General features: G+C 41.8%; 1 protein-coding gene across 1 annotated transcript in view; it reads right to left on the bottom strand.

Annotated features, from left to right (window-relative positions):
* The window catches only part of LOC126234871 (uncharacterized), a 190,501-nt gene that overhangs the window by 37,605 nt on the left and 132,192 nt on the right, over nucleotides 1-20,704 (bottom strand). The window contains exon 5 of the mRNA XM_049943612.1: nucleotides 4,307-4,613. Coding sequence (XP_049799569.1) covers nucleotides 4,307-4,613 — 307 coding nt within the window. The remainder of the gene's footprint in view (nucleotides 1-4,306; nucleotides 4,614-20,704) is intronic.

Genomic DNA, 20,704 nt, shown 5'->3' with positions numbered 1-20,704 from the left:
CTGTATCATATATCTCCCATATCAGGTGGAATAATTTTTGTCCTAGTATTTTCTCCCAAGGATCTCAGTAGTAGTGAGGGTATATAGGCTACTCCAGGTGCCTCGTTTCGACTTTGATCTTTCAGTGCTCTGTCGAATTATTGTCTTAGAGTCACTTCTCTGACTTCATCTTGATTTGCTTCCCTTTCAATATTGATTTCAAGCTTGTTTCCCATGTACAGCTCTTCTATACAAGGTGGTTTCATCTGCCCCTGCTGCTGGGTTTTAGGCAGCCCGCAATGCCTTCAAATATCCTGCGCAAGATTTTTATATTTGCTCTCTCGCTACATGCAAACTATTAGTCCTACAGAAATACAATCAAGACTTTTTGAAACGAATTTAATGTAGCTCAATTTCGTACTCCGAGACGTTTTTGGTGCAGGCCACAGTTTTCGAGCTGTTCTAGAAAAGCGCATTTGAAGGTCACTTTTGTACTTTCTTTTACATAATTCGAAGGCTACTGCCTGTAGCCAAAATACATGCCAGTGCCAAATTTAACTACATTAAATTTTGTACGAAACGACCCTGTTCATTTTTCTATAGGACTAGTACTTTGTGCACAGCAAGCGAGAGAATACGAAAACGTTGCATGTGGTATTTGAAGGAAATGCGGGTTGAGTAAAATCCAGCTGCAGGGATAGTGGAATCATCGTGTATATTCCTCCCAGTTTTCAACTTTATCTTCATTGCTTACTAATTGCTTGCCATCTAAGCTCTTGTTGTTCATACATCTGAGTTCCTTTAGCTCCAAAGATCTCTTTAATTTTGGTCTAGATGCAAACTGTTGTACTCATAGTTATGCATGTGTCTACAGCGTTTTATTGTCCGCTAGCCGTAATTGCTTTGCCATTTTGTGCTTTCAGTCCATCTCAGTTTTACACGTTTATATTCTGTTTTTGTATGCTTCATATCTACCATTCTTGTATCTTCTTCTTTCGTCAATTAAACTCAGTATTTCTGTGTTATACAAGGATTTTCCCCAGCCTTGTCTTTTTACCTATTTGCTTCTATGCTGCCTTTACTATTTCATCTCTAAATTATACCCATTCGTCTTCTGTTATATCCATTTTCCCTATCTCAGTCAAACGTTGCCTACTGTTTCCTTCAAAACTCTTATTATTCTCTTGTTCCTTCAGAGTACTCTGGTCCCACCTTCTTAATTTCCTATCTTACTCCAGTTTCTTCTGCTTTCATCTGCAGTTCATAACCAACCATTTCAGCCCGGAAACGCAGTAAGAAATGTGAATGATAAGGCCGCACGCACAATCGTGTTTCGTTTTTTTTTTTTTATTTTGTGGGGTGGGGGTGTTCTAGATACTCGTTTCCTATTTGAGCTAGGGAGAAGGGGATAAGGTTTTTGGTTTAGCCTGCGCCAACGGCCATTTGTAAAGCCATTCGAACATCTGGCTTACTGCAGCTATGTTACAGTATGTTCACCAAGGTTAAAACGACGAACCGGAGCTGGCGCCCAGGAAAATTGCGCAAATCAATTAACTTCTTCTGGAAAAGATTGTAGTTGGTCTGAAATTAATGCTCAGCTAATGGCGCCATTTGTATGTTCGGATTTTACGTGTAAAACGGCCACCCTTCAGTATCTCCGGACTGGAGGGAGACTGACGATACAAATTTGATCCACCGGTATATACGACCTGCATCCAACACAGGTTTTAACCGTTTGAAAAAGGAAAATACGTTTTTTTGGGAGGTTTTTGAAGCGACGTAGTTTTATACTATAAACTTGTACGAATCGACTCACATTTTGCACGAGAGTGATAAACTCGAAACGAAAGTTTTTTCATACAATAATCTCTATCCGTTGTCGAGATATGATGGTTTAAAGTCAAGCTAAATGTAGCACGTACAATTCCTTCTTACATTAGCTGAACGCGAGGAAACTGTTTAAAGCGAATCAAATATATAACAAATCAATTATTACAATGAAACTGAAGAGTCGCTTTCATAGCCTGGCTTCATTAGGATTTTACGTACAAAAAACACGTTTCTTCTGAGTTTCTTCACATGTCACTTCTGTGTTTCAGACTTCTGCGAATCAGTTCAAATTCTTAAGCAGGCAAACAAATACATGTAATTAATGGTCGTTCTGCCGTTTTCTGAAAGCTTTATCCCTTGCCATGATATTAGCAACATCGTTCGAAAGTCAATTAAAAAAACTTGGACCTGGTCATTCGTCGCCCGAGACTACAAAAATTTACATCAGTTTCAGGTTATGGCACTCTAATGCCAAAATTATTGTAGAATAAAAGTTGGGAAGGAAATGAAAAATGCTCCTATCACAGCGCAAAAAAAGGCGAGTATGTCCTAGGCCGAGTTCTGGATGTAAAAGAACGGAACTAGCTTTCTGACTTATGTGGCAGCTTCAAAGACACTTAAATGAAAATGTCTTGACACATTAACCCTTTTTTATGAAGTTAACCCTACTTCCCCAGCGCATTGAGATCTCTTAGCTGCAAGGTGTTGGCACACATGCAGCTTGCGGTTCATAGGCTTATTCTGTGCCAAAAATCCAGAATATTCGCCAGCCATAGTAAAAACGTATAGTATCGTATGGTGGAAGAGTGTACATGTAACAGCTAAGAAAGCTTTGCTGAAGGGAAAAGGGGGGTGAAGGGAGGTGGGAGGGGAGGGAGACTGCGAATATATCAAGATTTTTTTTTATTTAAATGTCTTTGAAGCTGCCAGATACACTATGTGATCAAAAGCATGCGGACAACTGGCTGAAAAATAGCCTACAAGTTCGAGGCGCCCTGGAATTCAATATGGTGTTGGCCCACCCTTAGCCTTGATGACAGCCTCCTCTCTCGCAGACATACGTTCAGTCAGGTGCTGGAAAGTTTCTTGGGAAAAGGCACCCCATTTTTCACGGAGTGCTACGCTCAGGAGGGGTATCGATGTCGGTCGGTGAAGCCTGTCACGAAGTCGGCGTTCGAAAATATCCCAAAGGTATTCTATAGGATTCAGGTCAGGACTCTGTGCAGGCCAGTCCATTACAGGGATATTACTGTCATGTAACCACTCAGCCACAGGGGCTCGATCATGCTGAAAGATGCAGTCGCCATCCCCAAATTGCTCTTCAACAGTGGGAAGCAAGAAAGAGATCAAAACATCAATTCAGGCCTGTACTGTGATAGTGCCACGCAAAACAACAAGGGGTGCAAGCACACTACATGAAAAACCACACCCTGACACCAACGCCTCCGAATTTTACTGTTGGCAGATGACGTTCACCGGGTATTCGTCATACCGACATCCTGCCATCGGAGCGCCACATTGTGTACCGTGATTCGTCACTCCACACAAGGTTTTTCCACTGTTCGATCGTCCAATGTTTACGCTGCTTACACCAAGCGAGGCGTCGTTTGGCATTTACCGACGTGATGTGTGGCTTATGAACAGCCGCTCGACCATGGCTCTGAGCACTATGGGACTTAACATCTATGGTCATCAGTCCCCTAGAACTTAGGACTACTTAAACGTAACTAACCTAAGGACAGCACACAACACCCAGTCATCACGAGGCAGAGAAAATCCCTGACCCCGCCGGGAATCGAACCCGGGAACCCGGGCTTGGGAAGCGAGAACGCTACCGCACGACCACGAGCTGCGGACGCTCGCCCATGAAATTCAAGTTTTCTCAATTTCCACCTAAGTGTCATAGTACTTGCAGTGGATCATGATGAAGTTTGGAATTCATATGAGATGGCCTGGATCGATGTCTGCCTATAACACATCACGACCATCTTCAACTGTCGGCGGTCTCTGTCAGTCAACAGACGATATCGACCTGCACGCTTTCGTGCTCTACGTGTCCCTTCACGTTTCCAGTTCACTATCACATCGGAAACAGTGGACCTAGGGATGTTCAGGAGTGTGGGAATCTCGCGTACCGACGTGTGACACAAGTGGCACCCAATCACCTGACCACGTTCGAAGTCCCTGAGTTCCGCGGAGCGCCCCCATTCTGCTCTCTCACGATGTCTAATGACTACTGAGGTCGCTTTTATGGAGTGCCTGGCAGTAGGTGGCAGCACAATGCACCTAATACGAAAAACGTATGTTTTTGGGGGAAGTCCGGATACTTTTGATGACATAGTGTAAGTAGAAGAGCTATTTCCCGTCTTCTAAATGCATAACTCTGTGCAGGTTATACTTGCCTTTCTTGTGCAACGACAGGAGCACTTTTCATTCGGGTAAATTATGGCCAGAGTGCCCATCTGCCCCTGGAAATTGAGCATATCTTCGCGAGTACCCCTCGTGTAACGCGCATTTGTTTCATTTGAGCGTTGCTTCCACACTAGCTGAGTTGCTAAGGGGCAGAAGCGGCGGTCACGCCCGATGGCGGGTATTCCCGGCTTGCGCGCTATTTCTGCTGCCGCCGCCCACACGACAGCAAGTGGGCCAGGGGCTGCCGGCCGCTGTCCGCCGGTTCCGCTTATGTTGGCGGCGGCGGCGGCGGCGGCGGCGGCGGCGGTCCCGTAGGCAGCGGCTGCTCCATCATAGTGGGTGGCCGTCTGAAGGCTGGGCAGAAAGGGCACACCTGCCTGCCTGTCCGTCGCCTAGCAAGACGCGTCGGGCCCACAACACAGCTGCTGCTCTCACTCCACTCTTCTCCTACACTTGTTATTGCCCAACACCGTATTCACTCTATAGCGTGGCGAGGATTACACTCTGCTTTCTGTCTGAAGTTATAACCGTGACAAGAAGAAATGCAGATGATAAACGGATATTCATTGGACAAATTTATTACAGTAGAACTGACATGTGATTACATTTTCACGCAATTTGGGTGCATAGATCCTGAGAAATCAGTACCCATAACAACCACCTCTGGCCCTAATAACGGCCTTTATACGCCTGGGCATTGAGTCAAACAGAGCTTGGATGGCGTGTACAGGTACAGCCGCCCATGCAGCTTCAACACGATACCACAGTCCATCAAGAGTAGTGACTGGCGTATTGTGACGAGCCAGTTGCTCGGTCACCATTGACCAGACGTTTTCAATTGGTGAGAGATCTGGAGAATGTACTGGCCAGGGCAGCAGTCGAACATTTCCAGAAAGGCCCGTACAGGACCTGCAACATGCGGTCGTGCATTATCCTGCTGAAATGTAGGGTTTCGAAGGGATCGAATGATGGGCAGAGCCACGGGTCGTAACACATCTGAAATGTAACGTCCACTGTTCAAAGTGCCGTCAATGCGAACAAGAGGTGTCCGAGACGAGTAACCAATGGCACCCCGTACCATCACGCCAGGTGATACGCCAGTATGGCGATGACGAATACACGCTTCCAATGTGCATTCACTGCGATGTCGCCAAACACGGATGCGATCATCATGATGCTGTAAACAGAACCTGGATTCATCCAAAAACTGACGTTTTGCCATTCGTGCACCAAGGTTCGTCGTTGAGTACACCATCGCAGGCGCTCCTGTCTGTGATGCAGCGTCAAGTGTAACCGCAGCCGTGGTCTCCGAGCTGATAGTCCATGCTGCTAGAAACGTCGTCGAACAGTTCGTGCAGATGGTTGTTGTCTTGCAAACGTTCCCATCTGTTGACTCAGGGATCGAGACGTGGCTGCACGATCCGTTACATCCATGTGGATAAGATTCCAGTCACCTCGACTGCTAGTGATACGAGGCCGTTGGAATCCAGCATGGCGTTCCGTATTACCCTCCTGAACCCACAGATTCCATATTCTGCTAACAGTCATAGGATCTCGACCAACGCGAGCAGCAATGTCGCGATACGATAAATCGCAATCGGGATAGGCTACAATCCGTCCTTTATCAAAGTCGGAAACGTGATGTACGCATTTCTCCTTCTTACACGAGTCACCACAACAACGTTTCACCAGGCAACGCCGATCAACTGCTGTTTGTGTATGAGAAATCGGTTGGAAACTTTCCTCATATCAGCACGTTGTAGGTGTCGCCACCGGCGCCGACCTTGTGTGAATGCTCTGAAAATGCAATCATTTGCATATCTCAGCATCTTCTTCCCGTCAGTTAAATTTCGCGTCTGTAGCACGTCATCTTCGTGGTGTAGCAGTTTTAATGGCCAGTAGTGTACTATTCACCCTTCGATCGACGATATTGGTGTCAAGAGAGACTGATTTGGAGTACAGGTGGGAAAAATGGAGCTCTTAAAACTGATACCGGTATTTTAGTTCTGAATAACTGATATTTTTCTGTATTGGTTTAGCCGCACGGCGTAGCCGTGCGGTCTAGGGTCTCTTGCCACGGTTCGCGCGGCTGGTCCGTCGGAGGGTCGAGTCCTCCCTTGGTTGTGTGTGTTGTCCTTAGCGTAAGTTAGTTTAAGTTAGATTAAGCAGTGTGTAAGCCTAGGGACCGATGACCTCAGTAGTTTGGTCCCATAGAACTCACCACAAATTTCCAATATCACTATTTGTTTATAACAGGTCTCTCTTTACTTTTTCTGATAATCGTGTATAAAAAGCGAAATATCATTTAACCGTAACAATAGTGCTAATACGTTTACATGTTAAATAAACCTCTTCCTTAAGAAAAGAGTAGTTTTTATTCGTGGAATTTGGATTGGTTTGATATATTTCGTTATTACAGAAAATGGGAAAAGCGATCAGCACTATTTTAATAATAATCCCGACAGAACGAGCAACAAACACATGACATAAGAAGACAATAAGGGCCTTGTTTCCGTGTGTCGTGGCTTAAGGTAAGAGGAAGGAAATTACGGTAACAATAATAAATTAAGAATTTAACAACAGTTAATTCATAGTACAATAAACATAGAAAGTAGCTGATTTGCCTGTGTCTACATAAGATGCCTTTATCTTCTGGTAGCTCTCGGAAACGGGCAAATTAACACGACAAACTGAGTTATTTAGCCTCAGTTTTCACCCTCTAGCACTCACTATTCGTAACGCTTAAGTAGTGATGGAATCCCAAGTTACATGATTTTTGAGCATAGTTTCAAAAAAATTAGAATCAGTAGGCGAATACTGGTAATTTTTTGTACTGCTAAACCACTTAATTTTTCTACATCTGCATCTAAATCTACATGGTTACTCTGCAATTCACACTTAAGTGCCTGGCAGAGGGTTCATCGAACCATTTTCATACTACCTCTCTACCATTCCACTCTCGAATGGCGCGTGGGAAAAAGGAACACCTAAATCTTTCCGTTCGAGCTCTGTTCTACTCGATTATTTACCGTCTCTCACTCTGAGAGGAAATTACGAATCCAGTCACACAACTGAGACGATACTCCATATGCACGCAATTTGATTAATACTGACTTGTAAGGAACGGTATCAAAAGCCTTCTGGAAATATAGGAATATGGAATCGATCTGAGGTCCCTTGTCGGCAGCAGTCATTACTACATGGGAATAAAGAGCTACCTGTGTTGCACAATAACGATATTTTCTGTATCCGTGTTGGTAATGTATCAATAAGTCATTTTCTTCCAGGTGATCCATAATGTTCGAGTACAGTATATGCTCCAAAACTTTTTTTGAGAAAAGCAGCGTACGGTGGACAGACAAAGTTTACTTTTGTTTGCTTATTAAATTTAATATGTTTATTCTGTGTATCTTGAAGCTGAGAGAGTAAAAATTTTTCACTCTTTGTTCGATTTCTACGTTTATCACAGGCAGTAACAGCAATAGAAAACCGAAAATGGGTTATTTCAGAAACCCGTTATTTTGAGCGGTTTTGACAGTCAGGTTAAACTGACGTCAAAAAATTAATATAACCGAAAACTGGTTGTTTCACCGATAATCGCCATCCCTAGCGTACAACTGGCTTCACTAATATGTCATCAAATTCCCCATGCTCGGCGGCCTGCACGACAACCTCAATCTACCGATAGAGCCCCATTTCTCTCTCTCTCTGTCTCTTTTTTTTTTTATATATAGAGTTAGTTCATAAGAGTCAGGAACCCCAGTTACATGAAGAGCAGACTATAAAACTTATTTTCTCAAGAAGTCAAAGCAGTGTGAAATGAAGGGTGAGAAGAGCATCACGGTCGCTTTGGATCGCTGCAGATGGTACAGAACCATTACCACGCGGTCACGTGACACTCCACCGCTGGTGTGTCAAAGCGGTGGGGCTTGTGCGGAATCACAGTCGTAAGGTCAATCGATGTGCACACGTGGGATTCATCTCTACAATCGTGTTCCAAAAAATGGTGGGTGAGCACCATATAAATTAAAAATTTGGTGGGTTCGAAGCTGTTCTGAACACAAAAAAAAATTCAGTGTACTGGAGGGACTCTCTCGTTACAAAGGTGGGAACAGCCCGGTACACAGGACTGCACAGCACATCGGCTGGCCCGATAAACCACCAGATCTTAAAGCAATAGAAAATATCTGAGACTGTCTGAGCAGTGGATGAAACTTAGCAGTCAGCGTCCTCCCACACAGATAACTCTGGGGGAAAGGGTCGTCAATGAGTGGGTTCACCTGGATATGCTGCATACCTGAAGAAACTTGTGGATTGTCTTCCTCGCTGAACTGAGGCCGTCATCCGGACGAAGGGCGGTGTTTCACGGTATTAGTGCCATTCCTTCTATTGGTGAGTGATTTTTTGCACGGCGAAATTACCACTTGCTTCCGCATCAACACATTATTTGACGTGTCATCATTCATCTACTTTGGCACATAACTGGCAGTCCTGGTCTCACGAGACAGAAAGAAAGCTCCTAGAGCAATGTATATCATATTCCTCGCGACACTCATCGATGCTACGCTTTTGGCATTGATGCCCCATTTTCATCCCACGTCTTGTCGTATTTTGTTATACAGTGTAACGTTGTTACTTTAATTTGCTATGAAAGCGGTACTGATAGACAATAAAAGCAGGTTAAAGCTGTGAGCTGTCTGGGGAAGTTAACCTTGCATTACTGAGCAACTGTTTCACCAGGCATCCAGTCTAGCTTACCGAATTCCCAACCAGACTAACACTAATTATAATTTTTTAATAGTCATACGACAACCGGTGATATATATATATATATATATATATATATATATATATAATAGAGAATTTAAATAAAAAGAAATAAATCAGTTTATATTTGGAAATTTATTTTAACATTGATCATTGAAATTTCAGCATATTAAACGTGAGTCATAACTAAGCTGGTGCCTTATTTAGGACTGTGAAAATGTGAGTTTGTAATCTTACGAAACACATCAAATAGGGAGCCAAGATTGGGAGACTACATACAACACTGCATTCATAAAATAACACACAAAGAACGTTGAAACATATGCAAGAGTAAATTAACCACTACCAACCGATTCAATTTCCACCCAAAGAAGTTACGTTCGTAGCGCAATCCTGTCCGTCATGTAGTTACCACACACTGGTATACTAAATTCATACTAACTCTCTGTGAAATCTTCCCGAAAAGAATAGCTGAGGGCCACGTTGATGCTTTCACCACATGCTTCACGTGGTCAACTTGGTTTACACAAAGAGTGTAACTGCATAATAATTTTGATAATTAAAATAAATTACATCGAAACGCAATTTACTAAAGAAAAACCTTGAACTGGTTACTATCGTCTTACTATTAACCTGATGGGTCAAACAGTTATATAAGCACATGGTACTGGTCTTGCAAAGTACACCCCACGTGGGTTGAACATAAAGAAAAGTTGCTATATAGAAAAATATTGTCAAGACGAGACGTTATAATCACACAAGCATTCGCATTTAAGATTGATGATCTTAGTTAGAGTTACTGATCAACACGTGGTTCCACTTTACTCACAAAGTAGTGACAGAGCAACTACCGGAAGATATTCTAAACTTCACACGCGAATTACACTGCGTTGCAATTTAAGATAACATTAGATATTTTAGAGATAAACCTGAAATAAAGGTGATTAAATCTTCAGTTAGGCTGAACTTAAGAAATCCATTGTCCTACGGACTTAGCAGACACGCGCTTAGCCGGAGATCTTACCACTTCAGACGCTCGCCACGGACAGACTGACCTGCGCTCCTACCGAGCGTGCTTCCCAGATACAAACGGAAGTGACCAGAGAGACAGCTTCCTATGCCAACATCACAAGGGACAGACAGAAACATGCTAAGAATGGAAACCTCTCTGCTTTTAGAAAGCGTAGCTACCTGTTCCGACGTTGGTCCTACTGTTCTCTAGCAGACAGGCTTGTCTGCTACCCTCAAGCATGCAACTAGAAACACATTTGCTCATTCATCCTCTCACACAGAAGGGAAGGGGATGGCAGTATCTTATCATATACAGTATATGAAAGAAAGCGGATGTAGGTTCCATATGAGACTGTGTGACATGAATTACATATAAACTGTGTTTTAAAGTGTAGTAGTGTGACAGATCGTTCTTGTTTATGTGTAAAAGTAACACTTTTCACTGCTCAGTCTCCTCCCAGATAGTCAGAAATACCACAGTAAATTTAGAAGAGGAATTTATGCCGAAAATGACAACAGATTTAAGAAATTAACATGAAAGGAATCCAACAGAGACCTTTCATAACCCCAACGCTCCAGGAAAATACTTTGCAGGGAATTTTCTGGCCATGCTAGGACATTCCCAAGCAGGCTTCTCACACCCTACTTAAACCAAAAATATAAAAAAAAGGCAAAAGGTCACCAGCTACTTGCTAGAACACAATAATTTCAACACATCTTTAGAATCTACCAATTTCAAAGAGAAAAAAACAATCTGTGACACGTATTTAAAAGATAGTGTAGACCTAATTCGGTCAGCAAGTAAAAACAATGGTTCCTGTGTCATTAACATGAAAACAATTTCTGGTTGTTACCGTTATGGAGTTCACCAGTATTTGCTCATTGCAAGAGCCAACTGATCACAGAAAAATTTATGACTGTTTATTGACAAGTAAAATTTATGAAAATAGCAAAGGTGCCACAGCAATTAAAAAAAACATGAAAATAACATCAGTATTATAAAGCAGAACATTACAATGCACAATCCGCAACAGCAAAAAAAGATAAGAGAAAAAAAACATATTTTACAAAGTGGTTATCGCAAAAAATTGTATATCTTATAAAACTAATAATTTGTAGAATTAAAATAACTTTGTGGCACTAATTTAATCACTGTACTATATTTCAGTTAGTCAGCAAACAATGAGCACTGTGTCATTATACTGAAAATACAATTAATTATGTGCTTGTTACCCTTACGGGGTTCCTCACTATAAATATGCCCCATGCAAAGGCTAATCGATCACAGTGCAATGAGAATGAATAGCTATCTGAATGATAAACGAAGTAATGCCACAGGAAAGAATTTACGAAACAAAATATCACAAATCTAATACATCACACAAAAACAAACATTGATAAATAAAACAGCTCTGAAAGTTCAATAGTCACGTCTAAAATAAAAAAAACACCTATAAATAAAACACCTGCAAAATACAAGAGTCAGTCTAATAAAAAAAACACCAATAAATCGAACCCCTGCAAAATACACGATCAAAGTTTCTCTGAAAGAACACACGTATATGCATTGGACTAAGAACCGTATAATCACTGTTCACTGGCACACTCAGCAGTTTCACTGTTCCGAGGCACAATATAAGGGGAGGGGGGGGGGTTCGTCGCTGCAGCTGTCAGTAGGGATTTTTGTCCATCTGTTGCGTGCAATCCCGCCGTCTCTGCCCTCTCATGAAGTTTCTCTTGGTGGCCCGTGTCACGTACATCTCGATTTGGTTCCATGTTTGTGTTGTCAAATTCGTGCGGTATCCTCGTTTGACACGCCAGGTTGATGATATTCCTGGGCAAGGATGACACTTAATGGCTCTACTTTGTGCCACCCTTAGCGACCAGAGAACATCGAACCATGATTTACCGTCGCTTGACAGTAGGCATCCGTCAGGAAATGTCGATAGGTGTCGTCGACTTCTGCAAGTTTCTCTGGACAGTACCTGTCAAAAGGCTCCACACCCCTTTATCCCTTGTCTTTTATCATTTCACCGCGGCCGTCTTGTCACGGTTGCGTGCGTGTTGTGCGTTGCCAGCAGATGGATTTTCGCGCGGCCATCTGAGGTCATCGCCTCCACGGAGGGTCGCACTCGTGCGGCCGGCCATTATCTCCGGGCGCAAGGGAAAGTGTTTTCCGCACCCTTCTTTTGTTGTCGACCACGCTCCCGAAGTGGCCCGGTTGACTGTGTGTCCTGCTGGGAAACCCGCCAGTTTACAAGTAGCCCTCCTCCTAGCTGCTCCTGCTGTCTCGTAAGAGTTTAGCCGGTTCGCTTTCACGTTCTCAACTGCATTCACAGAAATTGTTCATCATAGTTATGTGATTAAAAAATGTCATACATAATACCACTTAGTATTGTCTTTCTCAATTTTTAAGAACAAAAGTGAGACTTAATTTTTTTAAAATAAAAAAAAGTTAGATGAATCGACAATACAAAATTAAAAGTTAAATGACTTGACAATATAAAAAATCAAAGTGAAATGACTTGACACTATAAATATAAAAATCAAATGAACTGACAATATAATAACTAAATCCACATCAATAATGTGGTTCACTTGCGTTTTAAGAAATCAAATGCTACTTATTAATTCACTAAAATGAATAGGATTATGCCTTGTGCAAGTATAGGTCAGGACAGCATAGGGTTCACATGTTATTTACACACACACATGCACACCTGTTGTCTATACTACAAACTAACTACCCATAAACATGTATTACTCAAAATTCTACTTCAATCCACTACAAGTTAATCCAACAAGCTACTTCAATGCTACTTCAACAAAGTGTTTACACCACTACAACATTGTTCTAATTCGTCCTCTTCCTGACGCTCGCCGCATGTGTCTTGTCACATGATAAATATTGAGAAACTTTCCTTAAACATACACAGTAAAAAGAACAATGGTTATTTACACGCCACAACATTTATACCAGTTGACAGCCCTGATAAGAGACTCGCAATTATACATTTATGATACTCATATATTCACACATAAAACAATAAGACAATTTCATCTAAAATTACGTTATCACAAGAATTAATCACACAGATGACTCTGAGAAGGGCAAATATTTTCCTCATACAGTTTATACTACATTTTCTTACCCATTTCGTTCCTTCTTTAAGTTACCTTTCACTTCCAAATCAGTTATTTCGCCTGTGGTGGTCATTCTGGATTCATTTCTCATGAACGGAAAAATTGTGGTCACCTCTATTCTGTAAAACAGTTTCATCTTAACATATTGAACTTACAACAGACACAAAAGATATGAATCCTCCTGTAGTTTAAACGACAAATGTTTTGCTTCATCCTTATTACCTTAAACCAAGCTTTCCTTCGGTCCCATAATCAAAATTATTTAATCTTCCTCTACCTTCAAGAGGGAAATTCCCTCAGTACAAATCATATAGGCTGCAGTGCATCCCGCACCAGCGAAAACAGTAAGCTGTAATGCTCACAGCATCAGCAAAACACATAAACGTCGCTTTTCTAGGACAAGTATTAACGCAGAATAATTTTTCAGGCTTTGGCTCAACATCAATCACGACTACAGAAAGAATCCATATTTCTGTTCCATTCTCCATTTGCTGAAAAACTGCTCGTATTTGACTACCACAATAATATTTCAGGGCCACGAAAAATTACACAAACCACAATTCTTCTTTCACCTTGAAGGGAATCAATCTACTTACGAAATCCACAGGCAGCACTTTACGTACTCAGCTATAAAGAACAAAAAAGACATATATCATCAATATTAACATATTAGCGTATATTGGGAAGTCATTGGTTAAACAATCGTATTATCGCATCCTGTTTTCAAGATTCCAAACTTACTCATTCCTTTCTCAGAGTTCTCCTGTCTTAAAATATTCATACAGCACGCATACTATAGTAAGAGATCCTCATTTATACTAACAGATATAGAATAGTAATAGATAGATAGTAGCACTGAAAGCAGAAAATCGGAAACAAGGCTACTAACAGCTGGGGACCTGGGTTTGCCAGACCCATAATACCCACAGATCGGATATTCCCCTGGGTTTTGCATTAATTCAACACAGATCTTGCTTCCCTCAGGAGCAACTCGTTTCAATTTACACACACAAAAAAAAAACATAAACAGCATTTCACTCGTTCACAAAGAAACCTTTTATGTTCACATTTGAACCAACCTAAATCCTAATTGCACAAGGAAAGAAAAAAAAACTACAAACATCACTTCAATCAATCACATAGAAACATCTTTATCACTATTTTTACCAACATATTATTCAAAATGCATTTATCACAAATGTAAACTAATCAATTCATTCTCCTCCCTATAAACCCTTTGTACTCATTTGCCATGTCGCTCATTTGTTTCGATTGGGCGCCTTCTGCGCTAATCGTTTGTCATTGCCGGTTTTGTTCATTTCCATTTGCTAGATTATGTCTAGGGTTAGCCGGCCGAATTTCAACATCACGTGGTGCTCCGCCTACAGTCCTATTCCCACCATGTTCACCGTAGTATCGATTCTGGTTGCCGTACCTGTTGCGTTCACGATCTTGTTCACGCCCTCGATCATTTCCGTTGTTCCACCTGTGTTCGCGGCTGTTAACCCAGTTTCTATACGGTCGGTCCCGATTATTGTTCCGTTCGCATCGCGACGACCAGTCACGCCGTTGATTAGTAATACGGCCACGGCTGCGGTCGCGCTGCTGTGCCCCGTAATAACTTTGTGCCTGATTAGGCGGGCATTCTCCTGTATTGTATTCCAACTCTTGGAGCAGTGTCTTAAACGTTTCCACGTCCTCTTTGCATCGTCCCGCAAGAATGACGTGGCGCAAGTGCATCGGCAATTTGGTGATGCATATCCTAATTAGTTCCGCAGGTCCGTATGGATCGTATAGAAATTGATTCGCCTGCAGCATGTGGTCGAATAGGCGTGCTGGGCTGCCGAAACCAGACTGGTTCAAATTTGGCAGCATAATTATGCCATGCTTGACCCTATCTTGTGTCGCTTCTGACCAATAGGCGGAGAGAAAGGCTTGTCGAAACTCCCGAGTGGAGTTGCAGTGACGCGCTGCCAACCTCATGCGAATCGCCGGTTCGCCTACCAAATAGCCACACATATATTCTATCTTATGTGAACTTGCCCAGTCGGGGGGAAGACAGAACTCAAATTGCTCGAGCCATGCTCTTGGATGTATTCCTTTTTGCGAATTTCGAAATATCTCAAACTTTCTCACCATAAGGAAATATTTGAAATCAAATCCCGCATTTCCTCCTGGCGAGGCACTTGACTGTTTCTATTTTTCTCATGTCTGTCCCTCAAAATACATTCTTCCCTGTCGTCAAAATCTCCCTCGTGGCCGGAATCAAAAATGGTTCAAATGGCTCTGAGCACTATGGGACTCAACTGCTGTGGTCATAAGTCCCCTAGAACTTAGAACTACTTAAACCTAACTAACCTAAGGACAGCACACAACACCCAGCCATCACGAGGCAGAGAAAATCCCTGACCCCGCCGGGAATCGAACCCGGGAACCCGGGCGTGGGAAGCGAGAATGCTATCGCACGACCACGAGATGCGGGCATGGCCGGAGTCCCTCTCTGCACTGTTCGTACGGCTATTTTTAGTGCTATTGGCGAGTTCGTAATCACATGCCATGCGGTTTTCCAGATGCGCCTAGCGTTCTTGTAATTCGTCTGTTACAGCTTTGTGCCGCCTGTTCACTTCGAACTGTCCCTTCTGAAATCTAAGAAGCGAACGCACTTCTTCGGTCTCTGCGGCCGCTACCGGTGCAGTATTGTTCTCGCTTTCCGTCACCTTCATCGTGCCTACGATGTCCCATAATGCCGCAATCTTATCATGTATTTGTCTGTTGTCCTCCGCCCCAGTCTGCTTCAATTGTTCTACTTGCTGTTCGAGTGCGTGAATCGACTGTTGTCCGCTACTGTGTTGCTAATGGACGCGGGACAATGCGTTTCTGCCTCCTGGACCCTGGAAGGTACCTGCTGGTGTTCACTTTGGCATTCTTCTCTCAGCGCTTGGAAATTCCTAAGTAGCTATTCTTCGCGCTCTTTCGATTCCGCATCGCGGCTCTGCTTGCCCTGTTCTAAGGCTTGCAACGATCATCGATTTGTTCAAATGTACGGCCTAATTCTTTCATAATATCACTTTTTATTTCACTTGCCAGATTGTTTATTCTTTGTGAGATATCATCGGACACTCTCTGCATCGACTTGTCGACTTTATTTGTCTGCTGGATTAGTTTTTCGTCTATTTGTTCGCCTAGCTCGCGGATCGATTTTTCAGATTTCTGCGTCATTTGTTCGCCTAGCTCTCGGATCGATTTTTCGGATGATTCTTTTTGTTCTCGGAACGATTTTTCTGATTTCTGTGTCATTTGATCGCCTAGCTCTCGGATCGATTTTTCAGATTTCTGCATCATTTGTTCCCCTAGCTCGCGGATCGATTTTTCAGATTTCTCTGCGTTTTCTTTATTTTGTTGCAATAAGGATTTCATGAGTTCTGCCAAATCAATTTGGTTAGTTGGAGGAAAATTAATTTCTGGCTCTGCTGTGAGCCCGTTCGTCCTGTTTTGCATTTCGTCTGAAGTATTCCCCATTGCATTTTCGGAACCGCCCGACGTGTTAATATTGGAAATCAAATTATCCCCTTGGTCCATGTTGCTTAAGTTGTTGGACTGCCTACTTTTAGCTTGGTTACATGTCTGCATTAGTTCAATTTATACCCGGTACGCAACACACTAATCACAATAAATGTATCCCCCAAAAATTTCGACAGTTACACGAAAGGTACCCAACCTAGTACGCACTTTTTCACACGCAAAACAAATTTTTATCCTTGATCGAAACAGTGCAATTTACAAGCCAGAAAAAAAAACACACACACATATAAAGCACACAAATATAGAAAACAAAACAACAAGACAAACAACACAACGCCGCTCAACAATGCAGTGAATAATTTGAAAGTCTCCTCAGAAACAACGCAGAAGTTGTTTGAGCGCTGTAGGGAAAAAAAATAAGATTATACAACGCTTGCAATCTAGCGTTTCAGAGATTCCAGAGTCTAGCGGGATCACAGAACAGGGTCGCCATGTGTAACGTTGTTACTTTAATTTGCTATGAAAGCGGTGGTGATTGACAATAAAAGCAGGTTAAAGCTGTGAGCTGTCTGGGGAAGTTAACCTTGCTTTACTGAGCAACTGTTTCACCAGGCATCCAGTCTAGCTTACCGAATTTCCAACCAGACTAACATTAATTATAATCTTTTAATCAAGAGAATTTAAAGAAAAAGAAATAAATCAGTTTATATTTGGAAATTTATTTTAACATTGATCATTGAAATTTCAGCATATTAAACGTAAGTCATAACTAAACTGGTGCCTTATTTAGGACTGTGAAAATGTGAGTTTGTAATCTTACGAAACACATCAAATAGGGAGCCAAGATTGGGAGACCACATACAACACTGCATTCATAAAATAACACACAAAGAACGTTGAAACATATGCAAGAGTAAATTAACCACAACCAACCGATTCAATTTTCACCCAAAGAAGTTACGTTCGTAGCGCAATCCTGTCCGTCATGTAGTTACCACACACTGGTATACTAAATTCATACTAACTCTCTGTGAAATCTTCCCGAAAAGAATAGCTGAGGGCCACGTTGATGCTTTCACCACATGCTTCACGTGGTCAACTTGGTTTACACAAAGAGTGTAACTGCATAATAATTTTGATAATTAAAATAAATTAAATCGAAACGCAATTTACTAAAGAAAAACCTTGAACTGGTTACTATCGTCTTACTATTAACCTGATGGGTCAAACAGTTATATAAGCACATGGTACTGGTCTTGCAAAGTACACCCCACGTGGGTTGAACATAAAGAAAAGTTGCTATATAGAAAAATATTGTCAAGACGAGACGTTATAATCACACAAGCATTCGCATTTAAGATTGATGATCTTAGTTAGAGTTACTGATCAACACGTGGTTCCACTTTACTCACAAAGTAGTGACAAAGCAACTACCGGAAGATATTCTGAACTTCACACGCGAATTACACTGCGTTGCAATTTAAGATAACATTAGATATTTTAGAGATAAACCTGAAGTAAAGGTGATTAAATTTTCAATTAGGCTGAACTTAAGCAATCGATTGTCCTACGGACTTAGCAGACACGGCCGGCCGGTGTGGCCGTGCGGTTCTAAGCGCTTCAGTTTGGAACCGCGTGACCGCTACGGTCGCAGGTTCGAATCCTGCCTCGGGCATGGATGTGTGTGATGTCCTTAGGTTAGTTAGGTTTAAGTAGTTCTAAGTTCTAGGGGACTGATGACCTCAGAAGTTAAGTCCCATAGTGCTCAGGGCCATTTTAACCATTTTTTTTAGCAGACACGCGCTTAGCCGGAGATCTTACCACTTCAGACGCTCGCCACGGACAGACTGACCTGCGCTCCTACCGAGCATGCTCCCCAGATACAAACGGAAGTGACCAGAGAGACAGCTTCCTATGCCAACATCACAAGGGACAGACAGAAACATGCTAAGAATGGAAACCTCTCTGCTTTTAGAAAGCGTAGCTACCTGTTCCGACGTTGGTCCTACTGTTCTCTAGCAGACAGGCTTGTCTGCTACCCTCAAGCATGCAACTAGAAACACATTTGCTCATTCATCCTCTCACACAGAAGGGAAGGGGGATGACAGTATCTTATCATATACAGTATATAAAAGAAAGCGGATGTAGGTTCCGTATGAGACTGTGTGACAGGAATTACATATAAACTGTGTTTTAAAGTGTAGTAGTGTGACAGATCGTTCTTGTTTATGTGTAAAGTAACACGTTTCACTGCTCAGTCTCCTCCCAGATAGTCAGAAATACCACAGTAAATTTAGAAGAGGAATTTATGCCGTAAATGACAACAGATTTAAGAAATTAACATGAAGGGAATCCAACAGAGACCTTTCAACAGTAGAGCACTCCACACCAAAACGGCACTGCATGTGAGAACGAAGTCGAGTCGTGCTGAAGGGTGCATAAGGAAATAATATGTTAAGCCGTCTTCTCACGGCACGTGAAAACGCTCGTGGACGGGGAACGCGTGAAGCCACAGCGAGAAATTCCCCGTTCCACTATAACGCAGAACGTGAAATGGAGAATGTGGCAGATCAGAGTTTTGTCTCGCGGAGAGGAACAAGGCCAATGAGGCGCGACATGGTTTTATGTCAAGAGCATGTAACGTCCCCCTCACTTATCGACCTAAATGACAGTGAAAAATTAGACCTCGGGTACCTAATGGAAACTTGGGAAAAGCAATCGTCAGCGAAGTTAATCTGCCGGTAAAGAGGGAGAAAGGGATACATCTAAATGAAAGGAAAAATGCAAATGCAAATTCTCGAAATTAATTTCGAAAAAAGGTAAAGTTAATAAAGAAAGTAAATGTGCGGTCGTTACGTTAACAATGAACTGTCGTTAATTAGATATTTGAAATTTGGGGAAAATTAATGTCGCCAGTCCTATGAACAACTACTATAATAACTGAAAAAGAAAGGTTAATGCACATATAATTAGCACTAAAAGCGTGGCAACTGAAGGTTGACACGTGTTGTGTGAAAACTGAATTTTGTCAGAAGTAATAAATTTCGCTACACTCTGACTTAATTTAGCAAAAGAATTAATAGAAAGTTAAGTTTGTGACTTAAATTAATAGTGAACTCAAAAGCAACTTGAATGTACGCAATTTTGAAATAAGAAATTTAACTTTGAACTTGAATTAAATAATTTCGACGTACTAAATTACTATATATATATATATATATATATATATATATATATATATATATATATATAGTAAAACAATTACAATATTTCAAGACACAGAAATGTCATATCTTCAGGTAACGAAATAAGGAAAAAATTTATAGTATCGTAGATGGAAATAGGAGGATATACATTTCCAGCGTTACAAGCAGAACTTGTGTGCCGTCAAATTTTATTGCCTTAAGCTACTTATTCGGTAGGGATTTGGTTTATCACATTCATGATATGATTCAAAGCTATTACAGAGCATCAGAGAATTGAGGATATCTCGAAAACGCTTCATTTTAGCTACGATTTGTTATAATAAAATGATAGGAAACTACATATCTGTAGATAATGGCTTCCTGTATTTAGTGTTTCTACTGTTATAACTTCTGTGCGATGAAAGTATACCGTTTCAGTGCTACGCCACAACGATGATCTATCAAATGTGTACCATTTTCATACATGGTGTAATTGTTAAATACAAAATAATGACATCGTAGATACAGTCTTTACCTAGTGGATAGCGAAATCGAGAGGGCTTACCAGCGTGCAGAAGTGGTAGCCGATTCGGTAGCAGCGTAGGTTTTTAAAGTGATAAGAAACGGGTTCAATTCTAACTCCTGCCGATTTTTTCACTTTTTGTTTTCTAAAAAAAAAGCACTCCGTCATCAGGCCACAAGTGGCCCATCGGGACCATCCGACCGCCGTGACATCCTCAGTAGAGGATTGGGATAGGAGGGGTGTGTGGTCAGCACACCGCTCTCCCGGTCGTTACGATGGTTTTCTTTGACCGGAGCCGCTACTGTTGTTGTTGTTGTGGTCTTCAGTCCTG

This window comes from Schistocerca nitens, chromosome 2 (assembly GCF_023898315.1).
Source record: "Schistocerca nitens isolate TAMUIC-IGC-003100 chromosome 2, iqSchNite1.1, whole genome shotgun sequence".
Taxonomy (NCBI): Eukaryota; Metazoa; Arthropoda; class Insecta; order Orthoptera; family Acrididae; genus Schistocerca; species Schistocerca nitens.
This window is presented reverse-complemented; position numbering and strand designations above follow the sequence as displayed.